This window comes from Dasypus novemcinctus, chromosome 1, assembly GCF_030445035.2.
Source record: "Dasypus novemcinctus isolate mDasNov1 chromosome 1, mDasNov1.1.hap2, whole genome shotgun sequence".
NCBI classification, from domain to species: Eukaryota; Metazoa; Chordata; class Mammalia; order Cingulata; family Dasypodidae; genus Dasypus; species Dasypus novemcinctus.
This window is the reverse complement of record NC_080673.1, coordinates 39,847,523-39,869,890: the sequence shown is the minus strand read 5'-3', so window position 1 is coordinate 39,869,890 and position 22,368 is coordinate 39,847,523. Positions and strand designations below refer to the sequence as shown.

At 40.7% G+C, this 22,368-nt stretch overlaps 1 protein-coding gene across 8 annotated transcripts in view; it reads left to right on the top strand.

Annotated features, from left to right (window-relative positions):
• TRIM2 (tripartite motif containing 2) overlaps positions 1-22,368 on the top strand; it is an 82,871-nt gene that overhangs the window by 55,401 nt on the left and 5,102 nt on the right. For 4 of the 8 annotated variants that reach the window (XM_004471442.4, XM_071214423.1, XM_071214417.1 and 1 more), the window contains 3 exons: positions 8,443-8,611; positions 9,727-9,797; positions 13,927-14,067. In XM_004471442.4, the coding sequence (XP_004471499.1) occupies positions 8,443-8,611; positions 9,727-9,797; positions 13,927-14,067 (381 nt within the window). Of the gene's footprint in view, positions 1-8,442; positions 8,624-9,355; positions 9,407-9,726; positions 9,798-13,926; positions 14,068-22,368 lie in introns of all 8 variants that reach the window. The other 4 variants (XM_023592580.3, XM_023592584.2, XM_004471441.4 and 1 more) reach the window with 2 other exon arrangements.

Below are 22,368 nucleotides of genomic sequence, written 5' to 3'. Positions count from 1 at the left end.
CGGCACGGGAAGTGTGGGCGGCGCCATTCCTGGGCAGGCTGCACTTTCTTTTCACGCTGGGCGGCTTTCCTCACGGGGGCACTCCTTGCGCGTGGGGCTCCCCCACGCGGGGGACACCCTTGCGTGGCGCAGCACTCCTTGCGCGCATCAGTACTGCGCATGGCCAGCTCCACACGGGTCAAGGAGGCCCAGGGTTTGAACCGCGGACCTCCCATATGGTAGACGGACGCCCTAACCACTGGGCCAAAGTCCGTTTCCCTATATTTTCCTTTTTAAAGCCACTGGATTACTATAGTCACCACATCATTTTTTTGAAAAATCAGTTACTTACATAATTGTTAATAACCTTTAGATTGGAGCTTCTTTTTATTTTGTACGGGGCAACATCTTTTTAATGTCGGGGAATCAAAACTGTTATTTTAAATTCTATAATATATGCAATTTATCAGTTGCCTTTGAATTTTCTGTTCCACTAGAAATTTGATGGCCGCGTGTGATGGCCATGTATGTAGGGGCTCTCGCCTTTCTGTATTTTTTACTTCCTTCTCTTCTTTTGTGTTTTCTTAATTGTGTTTGTGGTAAGACATGCCCAAATATGATAACTTTAACATGAATAGAATGAAAACTATTCAGTGACATCCTGAAAAGATTCATTTAGTTTGGAGACAACCCATTTGTTTTTTCACACTTTAGCAAAACCATGGCCTATAGTTGTTGTTTTTTTTTAAATTCAGGCACTCATATTAAAATAGGTGTCATGTGTTGGGACAAGTGTTTTATATCTGAAAGAGGGGTTTCAGATATAAAATGTTTTTGAATTAAACACTTTTCATCCAGTGGTTCAATATTCCACATCTGATAGATTCTCTTCTGGGAAGAACTATATTCTCAGAGTTGGAATACTATTCCAACTCTGGAATACAATTATTAAGTAATAATTGAAATAAGCACTAAAGAACAAGCAAGTCCCCTAGAGGCTAGGGGGAATGGATAGAAGATAATGTCAACAATACCCTGTTTTTTTACAGTAGATATTGAACAAACCCAAAGGTTAAAAGATAACAGTGGAAGCACTTTGGTGCTGTAAGGGGGTTTCCTCCAAGTGTGATGCCTACAACTGTGCCAAAGGGACACTTGTCCTCTACTGCATTGGAAATGAACAGGTGTTCAGGAAGCCATACCTTTAACACAAATGTGAATTCTTTGTATTAATAGGTTATCCAAGCTAGACCTGTTTTTTCATTGGAATATCCAAATAGGAAGTAATCTATGAAACTGTGTGGCAGAAAAAAGTGGTGGCTGGAAACTGCCTCATACTTCAGATAACCGAGTCAGCACATACAAGCTTTAGGTAGTCAATCGATTCACATTCTTCTATAAAAACCTCCAGAAAAGTTTTTGAAGTAGAGGCCTTTAATTCCATTTCTCTCTTTCAGAATTCCCATTTCCTTCCTAATAGCTTTATTTTTCTTCATGAGAATCAATAGTTGGAATATTCCAGAAGAATGGTGGGGTCAGGGGGAGCTGCTAACTATGTTTCCAAAACAGCCCCAGGCACTCAGCCCAGACTTGGACTGAGATTTCCACATAGCTTTATTTTGTCTTTCTTTCTACCTTGATTTTTAAAATCAGAGGAATATTTTATATGCAAATATAAAATTTATGCTTTTAAAAACAATTTAAAGAAGACATCCCAGCCCTATGAGGAAACCTTTATTTTTTTAAAAGAGTTTCTAGAGGGGCTGCGACAAGGAGCTTTGATAGAGAACAGCGGAATGGAGGAGACTTCTTTAGAAGGGGTGGTTAACAGAGGCCTCTCTGAGGAGATGACATTAGAATCAAGACGCACAAAAGGAAAATATGGCCATTTGAGGAGACTGGTGGGGCTGGGGGAGGGACATATACCCAGGAACAGCAATGCAGAGGCTGGGAGGTAGGATGGAAGCCTGGGGAGTTTGGACTGGTGGGAGATTGGGCTGGAGAGGGAGGACAGTGGGACCGTGCAGGTCCCTACCCTGCCCACCAGTCCAAGCCTTGGCCAGGAGTTCAGCTGTAATTTATGGTAAAATGGAAAATCAAAGGGTTTTCAGCAGGAGGAGTGTGAAGATCAGAATTACATTTTTTTTAAGTTTTTTTTTTTTTTATTTATCCCCCCTCCCCCATATCTTGCTTGCTGTCTGCTCTCTTTGTCCATTCACTGTGCGTTCTTCTGTGTCTGCTTTCTCCCTTTGTTGCGTCATCTTGCTGCAACAGCTCTCCGTGGTCATGGCCATCAGCTCACGGGTGCAGGCCAGCCTGTCTTCACAAGAAGGCCCTGGGACGTGAACCCAGGGCCTCCCATATGGTAAAGGGAGCCCAGTCAATTGAGCCATAGCCACTTCCCCAGAATTAATATTTTTGAAATGACTGACTACTTTGTGGAGAACAAATGGGGGAGTTGTGGTCAACTCTTTTTTTAAAAAAAATATTTATTTAATTAATTAATTTGCTTATTTATTTCTCTCCCCTTCCCCCCCCCAACCCTCCAGTTGTCTGTTCTCTGTGTCCATTTTTGCTGCATGTTCGTCTTTTGTCGGCTTCTGTTGTCGTCAGCGGCATAGGAATGTGTGTCTCTTTTTGTTGTGTCATCTTGCTGTGTCAGCTCTCCGTGTGTGCCGTACCATTCCTGGGCAGGCTGCACTTTCTTTTGAGCTGGGCGGCTCTCCTTACGGGGCGCACTCCTTGCGCATGGGGCTCCCCTACGTGGGGACACCCCTGCGTGGCACGGAACTCCTTGCGCGCATCAGCACTGTGCATGGGCCAGCTCCATATGGGTCAAGGAGGCCCAGGGTTTGAACCACAGACCTCCCATGTGGTAGACGGATGCCCTAACCACTGGGCCAAGTCCGCTTCCCATGTGGTCAACTCTTAACTATGTTTAATTCTGAAGTCCAGTAGTGTGGCAAGTTGAATCTAGAGAACTATGTCTCCATATCCCTAGAACCTAGAATAGACATTTTTTTTTAAGATTTATTTTTTTTTCTCTCTTTCCACCTCCCCCAGTTGCCTGCTTTCTGTCCATTCACTGTGTGTTCTTCTGTGTCCGCTTGTATTCTTGTCAGCGGCACTGGGAATCTGTGTCTCTTTTTGTTGCATCATCTTGCTGTGTCAGCTCTCCGAGTGTGCAGTGCCACTCCTGAGCAGGCTGCACTTTTTTTTTGCATATGACGGCTCTCCTTACGAGGTGCACCTCTTGCGTGTGGGGCTCCCCTATGCAGGAGACACCCCTGCGGGGCACGGTACTCCTTGCACGCGGCAGCTCTGCATGTGGGCCAGCTCACCACACGGGTCAGGAGGCCCTGGGTTTGAACCCTGGACCTCCTATATGGTCGGCGGACGCTCTATCAGTTGAGCCACTTCCACTTCCCTAGAATAGACTCTTATCCATAACTGGTACTGAATTAACGTTTGTTGAATGAAGGAATGACCAAATGATGAATGAGCCACAAATAACAAAATATAAATCCTCTTCTTTACTGAACACTTGTTTTCCTCTGTGTTTCTTCTTTCTAAGTCACACTGGTACTCTGTAATAAGATTACAACTTTGGGCATTTTTTTGTCTTTCTCATCAAAATTCAGCTTAAACCCTTTTTGACTGTGATTATAAGTCTCCTGTCAAGAATATTTCCCCATCTTACTGAAATCAGCTTAACCTCTTTAAAAGAATCTAATGTTCTAGTTCCATAAGCCATGAACTCCTGAAATTCAAATTCTATTGTATTTTTACACATGTGTCCAGTGTTCACATCCTCTCTCCTCTCTCCTCCAAAGCTATGGGGTTGTCATTCTGATAAGGAAATGAGAACAATGAGAAGATGAGAATGTAATCTGAATCTTGCCCCCCACTTCAGTTTCCTCTCCGAGGTGCCCATCAGGAAAGGCACAGCATACATTTGTTTGTCTGTAATGTAGACCATGAGATCTCCTCCTTCTCCTCCGCCTTCTCTTTCCTTTTCTTCCTTCTCCCTATTCCTTCTCCTCCTTCTCTCCCTTCTCATCTGCCTCCTTGCTCCTCCTCTTCCTTATGGCAAAGTTCTAGGATATAAGGTGTTACCTCCTTTTTCTCACCAGCTTCTTAGTCCTAATTTAATTGCTCTTTGCCTCCCCTGATTCTTTCTTTCCATCTTGCCTTCTGATATTTATCCTCCAGCCCATCTGGGAACCAACTTTTTTGTGATAGAACCAAATACATAGGCCCAAAACCACTATATTCTAAAATATCTCATCTCTTCCCTCTCCAATTTAAGGACCTATTTATCGAGTTAAATACTTTCATTTGACCATTCCAAAACCAGGGTCTAAAATATTTTTGCTTACTATTCTCTTTAATGTGGAGCACACATTTGAGGCAGGATAGAATAGGGACCTAAGGAGGAGAGGCAGAAGACCTAATAAATTTCCACACAAACAACACCCAGTAGCAGCATCCTGCTGGACTCACATAAGCAAGGAGCTGGTGTCTGCTAACATGCACAAATAAGTTGTGGGAATGTAACTTATACCTTTCACCCATCAGCTGCAGAAGCAGTCCTAGCATCCTGTGCTCCCTGACTGCACAAACAAGTCATAGGAATGTAGCTTGCAGTATCCACCCAGCAGAAGAAAAGGATAAAAACAGGATATTCTCACACTACCCACCTATTTTCATAAGGCCATCATGGGAGCAATACCATGAGCCAGTCACCACCGGACAATAACTCCTAACCCATTAAGAGAATCGAATCACCCAATAGAGCTTCCCTACTTTGTACAATCAGCACAGACCCTGGAGTCCTGTACCCCCCATAAAACAGGGCAGTACTTCACATTTTCTCCCTTGAAACTGCCCGCCTTCACCCCTGAAGGTGTATTTCTGTTCTCTTGCTTTAGTCCCCAATAAATTCTCTGCTGGCCTAATTAACTTGTGACTCGTCCCTACATTCTTTCTCACCATGAAACCAAGAACCTAAACACCATCTCTGATAACACAGTCAAGCCAAATGCAGTAGTACTTGTTTAACTTGACAGAATCCAGTGCAACTAAACAGGGAAGTGGAAGAGAAAGAGGTTTTCATTCACATTTACATTTTTTCTTTTAGACCTGTACCGCTTCTCACTAAGTAATGAAATGTAAGAGGTTAATCCTTTATTTTCTGTTTTAATTCTAGATAATTATCTATTTGTTATTGTATGGCTGAGTCATTCTAAGTAATAAGTAGTGTTCATAATGTTCAGCAGTAATAATATTCTTACTTTCATAACCAGAGTGTCATTTTTCCCTTTTGATCTCGGTTGACACACCCTCCATTCCGACATGAATGAAAGTTGGCTATTTCTTTACAAGCCATTATGTTATTGTCACTTTGATCTTTGGGCTAGATTGCAGAATCAGAATCAAATTTACACAACAGATTTCCTTGCCAAGAATACCTTTGTTTCCTCCCTAAGTAATTGTGTCCCTTTGCTGTAAAGAGTCAAATCTAAATCTTGGTCATTCGTAAATTTACATGTAAGTATCATCTAAAGTCTGAACCTCCACTATAGATATGTTCCCCATCCCACTCTCCTTAAACTCTTTTCAGTGTATCTCCATGTCTCTGTTGGGAAAGAAAATAATCTTGTAGTTCAGATGTATCAGCTGGATGGGTGGGGGCGCGTTTTCCTTTCTTCTTTCAGGAAGTCTGAATAACCTGAGAAGTAAACACTCTAGCTGCCATTTTACAGATGAGAAACCTGAGGTCTAAACTGGTGAAGGAAAGGATGAATATTGTTCTGAAATTCTGATCCAGGGTGACTGGAAAGAACTGTGGTATCATATAAGAAATGAGGAAATCAGGAGGTGCTAGTTTGGGTTTTCTTTATTTTTTTTTTTTTCTTTTATCTTTATTTTTTAAATGATGGAAATGAAGAAATTGCATTTGTTTTGACATTGGTTGAGTCTAAGGTAACAATTTATAAAACAGGCCATGCCTAGAGATTTGGGGGTGGGAATCTTGCATGTAAGGGTGATATTTGATGCTGTAAGCACAGATGAGATCCCAGAAATAAACAGTTACACTGTCCAATACAGTAGCCACTGGCCACATGTGGGTATTGAGTGCTTGAAATGGGGCTGGTTTGAATCGAGATGTGTTATAAGTATAACATATACACTGGATTTCAAAGACTTGGTCCAAATAATAATTAATAATTTTATATTGATTACATGTTGAAATGATACCATTTTGCATCTATTAGGGTTAAATGAAATGTATAATTCATATAATTTCCCCTGTTTCTTTTTACTTTTTTTAATGTGGCTACTAGAAAACTAAAAATTACATATGTGGGTCTCCCATTATATTTCTATTAGGCAGCACTGGTATACAGGGAGAAAATAAGACTAACACAGAATTTATGACAGTGTACTTTTCTGGATTTTATTTTTTAATTTAAAAAGTAATACATGCAAATAGATTTTTAAAATGAAACTACTGAAGGGTAAAGCCCACCATTCCCACTTTCTAGGTGTAAACACAATTTGGTTTATTTTTCCTTCCAGATGTATGTATGCAATATAACCGAAATCTGTATGCATGTAGAGCACATTTAAGCAGGCTCAGACTGGGCCTTGCTTTCTGCAATAAAATATCTGAGAGCTCTTTCAAAAGAACACACGGTAGATCAACTTCCCTCTGAGTTTTCAGCCTGGGAGGAACCGCAGTCCTTCTGCTCCTCCTCACTTGGGCACGCTTACCGGCTGTTCCCTTGCCTGTGTGCTCCCTGGCTCAAGTCCTTGTTCACGTGCCTTCTGAGGTGGCCTGTCTGAATTCTCCCAAATCTACCAAATTGAAAACTCAATACCAGGCTTTTTTTTTTTTCCAATTTTATTGATAAATATTAAAAAAGCATAAATCCATCCAAAGAGTACAATCAGAAACACAAGGCATTTTTAAAAGTAGGCACGTTTGTCTCTGCAGTGAGACTGAAACATTTGTGAGTGCAGGAGCTGTAACTTATTTGTCTTTGATTACCAAGTATCTCGAACACAGTATCAGTCCATGTGGGCGCTCAGTCAAGGTCTGTAGTTGAGTACATGGGGGAAGGAGTGAACACTTGCTTGTAAGTACTCTGGAAAATAGAGCTAGAAGATTACAAGATAACGGTATAAGATGTGCATCTCATGCAAAATGCCTTTTGTGCACACACTATATAGGCTTCTTAGAAAAATGAATAAAATTTAAACAGCATCTGATTTATGGTTTATAGAAATCAAATGCTTTTCTTCCATTTAAAAATGCTGTGAAAACTGGGGCCACTTAATCATCATAATTACCCTTATTATAAATCTAATTTTTTTTTCATTAGTATATTCAACAAATAGTTGTTGAGTACCCACTGTGTACCAAGAAGTGCCCAAGGACATAGTGGCAGATAAAACATACAACCCCTGCCTGCATGGAGTTTAATTCTAGTCAAGTTGGGGGGCTGAAGACAATGATAGCTTCCCTTTAGTAACCTGCTTAATATTTGCCATACTCTTAACTAAATGCTTTACCTGCATTATTTTGCTTAGTACATGTTCCAAAAATACCACTAAAAAGTACTGAAACCACTTTTCAGCTTTTAAGAAGTATATGATCTATAATTCAAGGAAACCAAATCCGTTTATGCTGTACCAGGTGTGTCAAGACTCAATACTGAATTTTATCCAGTACCTTTTCAGCACTTATGGAGATAATCAAAGATTTCTAATTTGATCTATTAATATGTAAATTATAATGATAGCTTCCATTTCTAAAACAAGCTCTTGGACAAGGCATTCTTTCAATGCACTTGTAGACTATGTCTTAGTGTAAGAATTCCTATGTCAGTTATTCATGGATAAGCTTGGTCGTCAATTAAAAAAATAAAAAAAGCTTGTCCTCTGTTTCAGTGAAGTTGTGTTCTATATTCTTCCTTGCTATGGCAGCCCTTCAGTAAAGTCATCCTTGCCTGTTTAACATATTTATATATATATAGATATATAGAGATACATATATAATCTGAAGTTCAAGGAAACTAAATCCTTTTGTGTTATACCAGGTGTGTCCACAGCAAGCAACAGAAGCAGGACAGGTCTTCTGGCTCCTGTTCCAATGGTCTTTCATTTCACCCTACTGCTTCTTCAGAAGGAAACTATGACCCCGGTTAAGGGGATTTTAGAAGATTTTTGGTGGCAATCCCTAAAACACTTAAGAATCTTATTTCAATAGCAGTAGTAGATAATGGATGTGAGAAAGACAGTTTTCCAAAAGAGAAGTCGTTGAGATCTGTGCGTAGCTGGGCACTCCTGTTTGAACATTAACAAGTCAATGTTTATTAAAACAGATGTCTATCTTCATGTTCTGTAGTGTTTTAAACTTTGATGTCTGTGCTTGATTTCTATACTTGTTTCTAACAGACAAAAATTGGATCAGGAAAATTGATGGGGCCCAAAGGAGTTTCCGTGGACCGCAACGGGCACATTATTGTGGTGGACAACAAGGCGTGCTGTGTGTTTATTTTCCAGCCAAATGGGAAAATAGTCACCAGGTTTGGTAGCCGAGGAAATGGGGACAGGCAGTTTGCAGGTACACTCGATGGTAATATGTAATGCCCCTTTTTTATGCCTCTTCTGCTCACATTTGCATGATATTGGAGCATGTTGATGACACCACAACCCCGGTGTGTTTGCTGTCTTTGGCAAAGATGCTAGGGATAAAATTTAAGCACACGCATGGTTAGATGCTTCTCAATTCCTCCACTGGCAGTAAGTTGAACTGCAATTGAGGCGTGCTTTTTATTGGTGGCAGTTTACAATTCAGAAGTCTAATCCTAGAATATTAATTTAAATAAAAGATGGTTTTAAAAGTAAAATACTATTTTTTAAATAAAAATATTTGAGGATCAATGAAGTAACTCCTGTTTCCCATGTCTGTAGTTTTATCTGAAGAGCCTCTGCATGAGAATTTTTTTCATCTTTCCAAGAGATTATAAAAGAGCAAGAACTGAGAATACTGATGAGTACGGGGAGGGCAGTCTCTTTTGCCTCTCTTTCTTAAAGTACCACTTTGCAATCACAAGCTTTCTTAGGTTATCACTTCTGCAAGGAGAAGCTGAAAACAATTTATTAAGTTTTCCTTTTAAAAGGATGCTTTTTGCATTTAACATTATTTTGCATAATCTCCCTTTATGCTTTGTCTCCAGTCCTGCTAAGTTCTGAATGCCACCCAAAATTATAAGGCATGGGATTTTTGCTCTTTTTTTTTTTTTTTTAATATATGGGAGTCTTTTCCCCAATGCTCAGAGTTACCATCTTTACTGTCTTTCCTCAGTGGGAGCCGAGGACCCTGCAATGACTAAGACAGACTCGGGGAAGCCAGCAGGTGTGACTTTCAGATGGTGGTGGAGAATGAATTCTGATGCTTATCGCTTATCCCTCTCCCTTAGGGCTGCTAGAAATTCTGGAGGAAGTCAAAGTAGAGAGTCACAAGAGTAGAATAGCATAGGATCTGTGCTATCTGGAGCCAAAAATCAGTTGGATGATTTTTCAAGGACTGAGTCTATGATTCGTCAGCCTTCTTTCTTAAATAACTAAGTGGTGGTGTTGCTTTTTTCTTTTTCTTTTTTTTAAACAGTAACTGCTATATTGTTGTAATTATTTTTGTTGTTATGGTCCTCACGTTTTTTTCCATCTTTATTGCAGGTCCCCATTTTGCAGCTGTAAATAGCAATAATGAAATTATTGTTACAGATTTCCATAACCATTCTGTCAAGGTACTATAAAAACATCAGTTGTTAACTTTTAACTGCTTTTATTGAGAAATGGGGGGGGGGGGATTATAATGTACTATTCACACATACACAGAACCTAAGGGAGTCAACCTAAAAGCATAGGTTTTGCTTCTGCTTAAAGATGCATCTTTAATGTTTAGACCTACAGATTTTGGATGTTCAGATAATGGAACAAAATATAGTGGCAGTAAGTTTTTTAATTTGAAACTGTTGTAAATGGAATTGGCTTGAAAATTAATTTTAAAAGCAATTATGCTTTGGGAAACAATATTTCATGGCTTTTTAATAAGTTAAAATATATCATTTTGTGAGTTTTCTGCATTATAAGGTCTTTAAAACAAAATTATATATTGGAACTTTGTTATAAGTTTAGAGGGGGTATAGCCCTAATTTATATTCATGAATATTTCATACTCAGAATGCTTTCATATCCTTGGTGTTATTTAGAAAGATTACCACTACCCCAATAATATAGTTCCTCTTACTAGGTATAGGGAGAGAAAGATTTGACCCTTATTATGGGTGCTTCAGAACAAATTTCCCACTTACCATAATAAAAAAGTATTTAGGAATATTCTAGACCATGGTTTCTCAAAGTGTGAAGCATATTACATTGAAGGAAGGTATACCAGGTGTTCATGGGCAGTGCACTCATCAAGAAGTTATGTATTTATTTTCAGGATTACCTTCCGTTTACATCAAGTGATACTGGTTTCCACTTAGAGAAATGATGTAAAGTTCTCCTAGTGAATACGTTCATTTAAACATTTTTAAGTGAGTCAATTTACAAGAAAAATAGTAAGGAAATAGCATAGGTGGTATGCCACTGACCAAAGTTGGGGAAGCACTTAGAGACAATTTTTGAGCAACTAAAGATAAGACAAATTTGTCAGTGTTGACAATTGGAATAGCCAGATAAGGGGTATGATTTTCAGCACTCAAAGGTGTTAAAAGTCTTTTTGCGGCTTCATTTCCCCTACTTGTCCTGGAGGATATCTTTAACTTCGTAAATGGAAAGGCTGTTTCCTTTTTTACAGGTACCAAATCCCTGGGGCAAGAGTAGTGCACAGTGGGCTATGGTGATGGGGGCAGGATGAGGGAAAAGTGTGTCCACCATGGCTCACTTCTGAAGCCACTTCCTGCCACGGCTTCTCTCCCATAGTGGTAGAGGGCCAACCCCGCCTCTTGCCCATATGGATAAGCAGCATTCTCTACCACCACAACTCTCTAAGGAGGTACCTTGGTGAAAAATTGAAAATATTGGGAAAAGCCAATCCAGATGGGCAGTAGCAGAGGGAAATAGAGAGCAAAGAGGCAGTGGGGATTGGGGGTTGTGACCATTCTTCCCAGGTTGCTGTACCAGTGCTGTATGATGAGTATAGCTGTAGAAGGAGAACGAAGGCCCTTCTCATACCTCCTGCACCACCGTCACTCACTTTATAGAGGCATCATTCACTTAACTACAGGGCTTTCAACAACAAGAAAACCCAGATAGACCCTGACAGTGCAAAGACCAGCAAAGGCCCAACTCGCCTATAGGAAGACAGTAATAAACAGATGTGCTCCTGGGAAGTGGACTTGGCCCAGTGGTTAGGGCGTCCGCCTACCACATGGGAGGTCCCCGGTTCAAACCCCGGGCCTCTTCGACCCATGTGGAGCTGGCCCATGCGCAGTGCTGATGCGCGCAAGGAGTGCCCTGCCACACAGGGGTGTCCCCCGTGTAGGGGAGCCCCACACGCAGGGAGTGTGCCCCCTAAGGAGAGCCGCCCAGCGTGAAAGAAAGTGCAGCCTGTTCAGGATGTCTCCACACACACGGAGAGTTGACACAACAAGGTGATGCAACAAAAAAAGAAACACAAATTCCCGTGCCTCTGACAACAACAGAAGCAGACAAAAGAACATGCAGCAAATAGACACAGAGAACAGAAAACTAGGGCGGGGTGGGGCGAAGAGGAAGGGGAGAGAAATAAATAGAATAAATAAATCTTAAAAAAAAAAATAGACGTGCTCTTTCCTACTAAGCACAACTGTGATCTCAGAGCCATTCCCACCCCAGTGTCTCAAACAGCCTCTATGACTCAGCTGACCTTGGTATGTGGGGTGGTGCCTCTACTCCAGCCCCAGCTGACACTGTAGAAAGGAAATAAAACATATGTAAATAACGAAAATGCAAGGCAGATAGCAATAAATGATTTTTTAAAAATAGGTACATATAAGGTTCTGTAAGTGACCAGAAGAAAAAATATTTCCATAACTAAGACTATGAGGGAAGACTTCCAGGTGGAGGCAGTATTTGAGAAAGACAGAATTTTGAAGTCAGAAAAAGATTATCAAGTTTATGAAAAATTTGTTAAACTTGTTATAAAACACAAAGCTACAAAACTTTTAAAGCTCATACTTCTGCCTCTTAATATGTTTTCATCTGAATAAAATCTATGAGCAATTAAATGACATTTTAGATGGAGAATTAGAAAATATGAGAAATTTATAATTCTTACGATTCTGAAAACTTCAGCTAGAGTAGAGGTAGGTTCTTTTAGTTACCTATTTCAGCTAAATTTTCCTCATTTTTCTCTTATTTCAGAAAACTGCAGTCTCTTGTTTTTTCTCTTCCCTTCGACAGCTGTTAAAATAGATTTATGAAATCCTTGGGCTTTTGTTTCCCAGGCGACACAGTGCAGTTAGCAGTAGTTCTGGGTTCAAGCCACTTCTCTGTTGGTGAATGTGCAATCTATACCCATAAACTAGGGCTAACATGTAATCTAGTTAGTTCTTTAGCTACCTTCAGTATATATTTTCTTTTCATCACAAAACAAGTAAAACTAGATTTTGGCCTTCTCCATTTTCCAAAATGAAGCAGAAGCACATGAGCCATTTGAATATGCCAAGGAAAGCGTACTAACTTAGAGAGATAAGCACAAAAAGCAAATAAAAGAGGATTATTTGTAGGACTTAATAAGGGAAAGAACGGAGAATAGTCAACAAACACATTCCCATTGGTCTTTAAAACTAGAACGTTTTATGAAAAAGTGGATAAAAAAAGAGTCGGAAGATTTTAAAAACATAAGTAAAAGCTAGTTGTTCCTATCTTTTTCCTTCTTAAAGAACCAAAGAGGCTGCCTGCTCACTTGGCAATTATGGAATTAATTCAGGAAGTAGTCATGACTCCTTTGCTTCTTTTTCTTAAAGTAATTTTAGGCTTTAGAGAAAGGGATGTCCCACTTTCCCCAGTGTCTCATTGGAATCATCAAAATATTAATAAAATTATGCTCACGACTTTGTTACCGTTAAACACATGGCATTAAAATTTCAATTCTCTCCAAATCAATAAGATGTATATGGTATACATACAATAGCAGACTGTCAGTAAGAAGTTTAATTAACCATGGCAGCCAATTTCTCGACCTTATCACTTGTATGGAGTTTGCTTAGGGGTTCTGTTTAGCCCACCACATCTAAGCCTCCCTTCTCTCAGGTTCTACTCAAGCCTTAAGATCATGTAAACCTTTTATTTCAACTTCCTAGGGTAAATTTTTAAAGCCCTTTTCTTATTCCTTTTCCCCCGCTCACACACACACACTGAATGAATTGTCCCTGTTATAAATGTGAAGTCCAGCCTACTCGTTTTTTATACTGATTTAGAAAAATGCTAATAAATTCTAAGCATCTGGCCTAACAAAAATCTACGCTTTAATCCCACTTAGGATTAACTTCTACCCTGTTAGAACATTCTCAATATCTAGCTGTTATTTTTAAAGCAGAAATAATAATATTGTCGGAAATTATAGGTTTAATTACTCATACCGCTTTATATGTGCATAGTATTTTATAGTCTATAAAGGAAATATTTCTCACACAAGTTATTTATTAACCAGGTATAAGTCAGGAAAAAAAAGAAATGGTGATTTAACAAATGATAAATCAGACTTATGCAATAAAGTGCATGGCCACAGATGATAGGGGTGTCCAGATTGTAGATTTTTGGATTGTTTGTTTTATACTTCTTTAGGATGTCTTAAAGCATAGGTCTTGTTATGAATATACTGCTCAGGTAGAAGATTTTTAAATATCCATGATGGTTCATAAAATAATTTTAAAACATTTCATACAGGTATTTAATCAAGAAGGGGAGTTCATGTTGAAATTTGGCTCAAATGGAGAAGGAAATGGGCAGTTTAATGCTCCAACAGGTGTAGCAGTGGACTCAAATGGAAACATCATCGTAGCCGACTGGGGAAACAGCAGGATCCAGGTAGATGAAATTGTGAATTTATTTGTTTAGAGTGATTGGCATTTGTTAAAGGTGAAGGATTGACTGTCCCCTAAATTGAAATGCTCTCCATTCTTCATTGGTCAGGTCATAAGGTCCTGATAATCTCACCAAAAGAATCAAACTAAGGAAAGCAGAGAAGTAGTAAAAGGGTAACATTATCAGAGTGAAACCCTCTAAATTATTTCTTAACCTGGATCCCACAGATCTCCAAGGGGTTTGTGGCTAGAATTCAAAAGGCCCAGGAACAAAAACATTATATAATTATTTTCACTAGGCTTTAGCAGAAAATGATCATTTCCTATAATTATGAATATAGGTAATAATCAGAGTAGTTTTAGTGATACCTATGGCTTGTCACCAAAAGAAATCACAGATATTTTCATGTGATATTGCAGTTGTTACAGACATCTGGAACTATCATTTATATTGATCACTATTTCAAAAGTAAGTAATATACTCATCACTGTTTCTTGTTTGATATGTTAATAAAAAAGCACACATCACTATAGCATTATTCATAATAATTTGATAACTATATTTCAATATAATTGTTTGCCTTTATAATCCATGTATTTTGTTTTATGCATTTTAAAGCATTATTCTGCTAAATAATCCATGGGTCAAAGAGGAAGTATCAAGAAAAATTTAAAAATGCAACGGACTGGGAAGCGGACTTGGCCCAGTGGTTAGGGCATCTGCCTACCACATGGGAGGTCTGTGGTTCAAACTCCAGGCCTCCTTGACCCGCGTGGAGCTGGCCCATGCGCAGTGCTGATGCGCTCAAGGAGTGCCCTGCCACGCAGGGGTGTCCCCACATAGGGGAGCCCCACACATGAGGAGTGTGCCCCGTAAGAACTGCCCAGCGCGAAAGAAAGTTCAGCCTGCCCAAGAATGGCACCGCACACACGGAGAACTGACACAACAAGATGACGCAACAAAAAGAAACACAGATTCCCATGCCGCTGACAACAACAGAAGTGGACAAAGAAGAACACGCCACAAATAGACACAGAGAACAGACAACTGGGGCATGGGGGGGTGGGGAGGGAAGGGGAGAGAAATAAATAAATAAATCTTTTTTTTTTTTTTTTTTAAATGCTGGGAAGCAGACTTGGCCCAGTGGTTAGGGCATCCGTCTACCACATGGGAGGCCCGCGGTTCAAACCCGGGGCCTCCTTGACCCATGTGGAGCTGGACCACACTCAGTGCTGACACGCGCAAGGAGTGCCCTGCCATGCATGGGTGTCCCCCACGAGGGGAGCCCCACGCACAAGGAGTGCCCCATAAGGAGAGCCACCCAGCGCGAAACAAAGTTCAGCCTGCCCAAGAATGGTGCCGCACACATGGAGAGCTGACGCAGCAAGATGACGCGACAAAAAAAAGGAAACACAGATTCCCATGCTCCTGACAACAACAGAGGCAGACAAAAAGAACACACAGCAAATGGACACAGAGAACAGACAACTGGTGAAGGGGTGGGGGGTGGGGGAAAGGGGAGAGAAATAAATAAATAAAAATAAAATCTTTTTAAAAAATGCAATGGACTAATGGAAATTAAATATAGCATATCAAAATTTGTGGGAAGCAGTTAAAGCAGTACTGAAAGGGAAATTAGAAATAAGACACCCAAAGCAGATGGGAATAATAAAAATTGGATCAGAAATCAATGAAATTCAAAACAGAAAAGCAAGAAAAAATAAATGAGCCAAAAAGGTGGACCTTCAAAAATTAATAAATCCCTAGCAAAACTGACAAAGAAAAAAAGAGAAGACACAAATTGCCAATATCAGGTACAAAACAGCAAATATCACTGTAAATACTGAAGACATCAAGATAATAATAAGGAAATTCCATGAACAACTCTATACACATAATCTGACAATTTAGATGAAACAGATGAATTCCTCAAAAAATACAAACTCCACAACTCACCCGGTATGAGGTAGATCATTTGAAGAGCTCTATCGCTATTAAGGAAATTTAATTCATAATATTAAAGCTCTTCAAAAAAAAAATCTCCAGACCCAGATAGTTTCACTAAAGAATCCTACCAAATATTTAAAGAAGAATTTATATCAGTTTTACACAGTCTCTTCCAAAAAATAGAAGATGAGCGCAAACATTTTCCAACTTAGCTTATGAAGCCAGTATTACTCTAATACCCAAATCAGACAGACAGTGCAAAAAGAAAACTACAAAAAATCTTAACAAAACATTAGCAGATTCTGCAATATATAAAATGTATATTAAAATATGTAAAATATAATTTAAAATACACCATGACCAAGCTGGGTTATATTCCAGGGATACAAGCCTGGTTCAGTATTTAAAAATCTGTCAGGGGAAGTGGCTGTGGCTCAATCAGTTGGGCTCCCGTCTACCATATGGGAGGTCCTGGGTTTGCATGCTGGGGCCTCCTTGTGAAGGCAGGCTCACCTGCAAGCGCTGCAGAGACGCCACAGAGAGCCGACTCAGCAAGGTGACGCAACAACAACAGAAAAAGGGAGACAAGCAAAAAAACACAGAAGAGCGCACAGCAAATGGACACAGAGAGCAGACAACAAGCAAGCTGCAAGGGGGGAGGGAAAATTAAATAAATACAAACACAGAAGAACATACAGCGAATGGACACAGAGAGTAGACAGCATGCAAAAAACCACAAGTGGCAGGGAAGGGGGATTAAAAAAAAATCAGGGAAGCGGCTGTGGCTCAATGAGTTGGGCTCCCGTCTACCATACGGGAGGCCCTGGGTTTGCGTCCTGGGGCCTCCTTGTGAAGGCAGGCTTGCCCGCATGCCACGGAGAGCCACCGGCCCACAAGCCCCATGGAGAGCCGTCTCAGCAAGGTGATGCAACCAAAAGGGAGACAAGCAAAAAAAAAAACAAACAGAAGAGCAAAAGAGCAAGCAGCCAATTGACAGAGCAAAAAACAACAAGCAAGCTGCAAGGGAGGGGGATAAATAAATAAATAAATACACACAGAAGAAAGCATAGTGAATGGACAGAGAGAGCAGACAGCAAGCAAGCCACAAGGGGGAGTGTAATAAAAAATGAAATCCATCAGGGAAGTAGATGTGGCTCGAGCAATTGAGGTCCTGCCTACCACACAGGAGGTCCCTGGTTCAGTTCCTGGTGCCTTCTAAAGAAGATGAGCAAGACAGTGAGCTGATGCTAGGTGCAGGCACAGCTAGCTGACGCAACAAGATGACGCAACAGGAGACATGAGGAAAACATAATGAAAGACACGACAAAACAGGGATCAGGGGTGACTCAAGCAATTAGGCCCCTCCCTCCCACGTCAGAGGTCCCGGGTTTAGTTCCCTGTGCCTCATAAAAAGCAGACCAGCATACAACAAACAGACACAGCAAATGCAAACAACAAGGGGGTGGGGAGAAATAAATCTTAAAAAAAAAAAATCAGTGTCATCCATCATATTAAAAAGGTAAAAAAAAAATCATAAGACCATATTTGTTGAAGTGCCAAGTGTCAGGGTGATCTAATTAGGACAACAAGTCAAACTGAAAATGATAAGCAAACTATATTCACTTCCTGTGATAGTGTAAGCAAGAGGGGAAAATGGGTGCCTGCTGCCTAAGGTTCCATTCTTTCCCAGGAAACTGCATTAGAAAAGGATCAGACAAATCAGCACGGACAGAATTGGGTGGCAGGGTAGTGGCTGGTTTCACTGCCAGGAACCGTGAACAAAAGACTGCTGCCTTTTTTTTTTTTCCAGGAGGTTCCAGGGATTGAACCCAGGATCTCATACATAGGAAGCGGGGGCTCAACCACTGAGCTTTACCTGCTCCCCAGTGAGAGTTGTTTTTTCTGTTTGTTTTGTTTTGAGGAGGTACCAGAGATCGAACTCAGGACCTCATAAATGGGAAGCAGGTGCTTAACCACCTTGAGCTATACCTGCTCCCTGGACTGCTGCCATTTTATGACCCAGGTGAGGGAGAGGGAGAAGGGCTGAGAATGGAACAGACTAAGTCCGTGTGGTGAAAAGTGCCCTAGTCACGCCCCCACACACACCTGAATGGAGCCACCTGGGCTAGGAATGCAAATATACATATGGGCAGGCAGGCCCCAAGGGCAGGGGTCAGGTTGACTGCCTCTCCCACTGGAGACTGGGCGCACTGTTGCACCAGGTCTGGTGAGGGGAGGGCATCTTGCCCCCGAGGCCAGCCAGGCAAAGCCTTTGTAATTGTCTGTGGTAGGCTTGCACTATCACATTGCATTTTGGCCTGGAGGTGGGCTCCTCAATATCAACTGATGCAGAAAAAGCATTTGACAGATTAAATAGTCATGATAAAAACTCAGAAAACTGGGAATAGAGAGGAACTTCACAACTTGGTAAAGAACATCAAAAACCTACAGCTAACACTATTCGAAATGATAAAAGACTGAACGCTTTCTTCCTAAGATTAGGAACAAAGCAAGGATGTCTGTCCTCACCATTCTTATTCAACAAAACGCTGGAAGTTCTAGCCAATACAACAGAATAGAAAAGGAAATATGCTTACAAATTGGAAAGGAAGAATTAAATCTTTCCCTATTTGTAGCTGACATGATCATTTACATAGAAAATCCCAAGGAATCTACCTAAAACATTACTAGACCTAGTAAGGGAATTCAGGAAGGTCACAGGATACAAGTTCAACATACGAAAACCAGTTATATTTCTACATATTAGCAATGAACACAAGGAAAACAAAATTGAATCTACAATGCCTTTTATAATTGCTCAAAAAATGAAATACTTAGGTTAAAAATCTAACAAAACGTATAGGGTTTATATGCTGAAAACTATAAGAAGCTGATTAAAGAAATCAAAGATCTAAATATATGAAGAGACATAAATTTGGGTCTTCTTTAGCTTGGAAGACTCAACATAGTAAAAATGTTAATTCTCCAAATTGATATACAGGTTTAACATAAACCCCCAGCAGGATTTTTTTGTTGATATAGACAAGATTATTCTAAAATCTATACGGTAAGGCAAAGGAAATAGAAGAGTTAAAACAATTTTGAAAAAGAAGAATAAAGTGGAAGGAATTGCTCTTCCTGATACCATGATTTATTATCTAGCTATTGTATGCTACAGTGAGCAAGACTGTGGGATGCTGGTTTAGGGATAAACACTTAGATCGTTGGAACAGAATAGACTCTAGAAATAGCGCCCACATGAGTACAGCCATCTGATTTTTTGTCAAAGGTACAAAAGCAGTTCAATCAGGAAGGATAGTCTTTCCAAAAACAAATGGTGCTGGAGTGGTTATATATCCATAGGTTAAAAAAAAAATGGGGAAACGGACTTTGGCCCAGTGGTTAGGGTGTCCGTCTACCATATGGGAGGTCCGCGGTTCAAACCCCGGGCCTCCTTGACCCGTGTGGAGCTGGCCATGCGCAGTGCTGATGCGCGCAAGGAGTGCCCTGCCACGCAAGGGTGTGCCCCGCGTGAGAGCCCCACGCGCAAGGAGTGCGCCCGTGAGGAAAGCCGCCCAGCGTGAAAAGAAAGAGCAGCCTGCCCAGGAATGGCGCCGCCCACACTTCCCGTGCCGCTGACGACAACAGAAGCGGACAAAGAAACAAGACGCAGCAAATAGACACCAAGAACAGACAACCAGGGGAGGGAGGGGGAAATTAAATAAAATAATAAATCTTAAAAAAAAAAAAAAAAAAAAAAATGAACCTCACTTTGTGAAAAAAATTAACTCAAAGGAATCAAATTTAAATGAAAAAATGTAAAACTATAAAACTTTTAGAAGATAAACTTTTAGAAGATTTAAAGAGAAACACTTTAGGACCTAAGACTTGGTGAGATGACATGACACCAAAACATGATCCATAAAAGAAAAATGAATAAATTTAAAACTTTTGCTCTGTGAAGGACTCTGTTAAGAGGATGAAAAGACAAGCTACAGACTAGGAGAAAATATTTTCAAACCACATATCTGACAAAAGACTCAAATCTATAATATATGTAGATAGATCTCTCAAAACCCAACCGAAAAGAAAAACAATCCAATTAGGAAATGGCAAAAAGCATGAAGAGAAATTTCAATGAAGGGGGCAGATATGAGCAGCAAATAAGCATATGAAATGATATTTAACATCGTCAGCCATTAGGGAAATGCAAATTAAGACCACAATGAGATATTACTATATACTTATTAGAATAGCTAACATAAAAAAAGACTGATGATACTATTCTTATGACACAGATATAGAGAAACTACATCTCACATACAATACTGGTTAGAATGTCAAATGGTATTGCTAGACTAGAAAATAGTGTGACAGTTTCATAAATTACTTATATATGCCTACCATACAACTCAGCAGTTCTACTCCTGCACATTTATCACAGAGAGATGAAAACTTTTGTCCACACAAAAGCCTGTACATTATTGTTAATCGCAACTCTATTCATAATCTCCCCAAACTGGAAAGAACCCAAATGTCTTCCATAGGAAAATGGCTGAACAAACTGTGTACATTCGTACCGTGGAAGGCTGACTACTCAGCAGGAAAAAGGCACAGACTGTTGATACACTCAGCAACTTGGATGGATATCGAGGGCATTATGCTGAGCGAAAAAAAAGCCAATTTGAAAAGGTCACATACCGTAAATGTATGTGTATATAGCATTTCTGAAATGGCAAAATTATAGAGACGGAAAACAGATTTGTGGTTTGGCAAGGGTTAAAGGTGAGGGTGGGGGGTGTTACCATCAGGGAGGTCTTTGCTGTGATGGAATAGCTCTGTGTGGTGATTTCTGTGGTGGTGCCATGCACACACACGTGCTAAAATGACACAGGACCACGGACCCATTTCAGTGTGACGATTTTAATACTGTGTTCTAATTATGTAAGATGTAACCACTGGGGGAAGTGGGTGAGAGGTACAAGGGACCTCTCTGTACTCTCTTTGCAACTTTCTATGAATCTATAGTTATTTACAAAGAAAAAGTTAACAAAAACAAATAAACTAAAAAAAGAGTAATAATAAGGAATTTGAGTGTTTTCATGGTTCAGAAATAATGGTATCACGAATAGCATTTGCCAATTTAACTGAGTCTTTAAAAATAATAAAACATTAGAACATTATTCTGAGAAGGGGTCTATAGTCTTTACCAGACTGCCACAGAGGTACATGGCACAAAGAAAGTTTGACTTTTACACTAAATTAAGGGAATTGTCACAGTCAGAAATAACCTTGGAAAGTTCCCTAGTGATTCCTTCTAGCAGAAAAAGTCTAGTCATAATCTGGTTCCATTCAAGAAATCCATTCCAGTTCAAATCTTCAGAGTGAAGGAGGACTGTTCTCTCCTCCAGTTTCCCTATGTACCTACCTGCATAGATCTAAATAAGCATTTACAGACGTGGTTTTGCATCCTGCCGATGTCGCCCTATGCAGTGCCCCTGAGAATCCAAAGTGCTCTGGTTACGTCTAGTAGCATTCAGGTGTCTCTTTTTTTTTTTTTAACTTAATTTTATTTGTTCCCCCCCCCCGCCCGCTCCTGTTGTCTGCTCTCTTGTGTCCATTTGCTGTGTGTTCTTCTGTGTCCGCTTGCATTCTTTTTTTTTTTTTTTTTAAAGATTTATTTATTTAATTTCCCCCCCTCCCCTGGTTGTCTGTTCTTGGTGTCTGTTTGCTGCGTCTTGTTTCTTTGTCCGCTTCTGTTGTCGTCAGCGGCACGGGAAGTGTGGGCGGCGCCATTCCTGGGCAGGCTGCACTTTTTCACGCTGGGCGGCTCTCCTCACGGGCACACTCCTTGCGCGTGGGGCTCCCCCACGCGGGGGACACCCTTGCGTGGCACGGCACTCCTTGCGCGCATCAGCACCGCGCATGGCCAGCTCCACACGGGTCAAGGAGGCCCGGGGTTTGAACCGCGGACCTCCCATGTGGTAGACGGACGCCCTAACCACCGGGCCAAAGTCCGTTTCCCCCGCTTGCATTCTTGACGGCACCAGGAATCTGTGTCTCTTTTGTTGCGTCATCTTGCTGCATCAGCTCTCCATGTGAGCGGTGCCACTCCTGAGCGGGCTGCGCTTTTTTTGCGCAGGGCGGCTCTCCTTGCGGGGCGCACTCCTTGTGCGTGGGGTTCCCTTATGCTGGGGATACCCCTACATGACACGGCACTCCTTGTGTGCATCAGCGCTGCACGTGGACCAGCTCACCACATGGGTGAGGAGGCCCTGGGTTTGAACCCTGCACCTCTCGTGTGGTAGGCGGACACTCTATCTGTTGAGCCAAATCTGCTTCCCTACACTGCCTTTT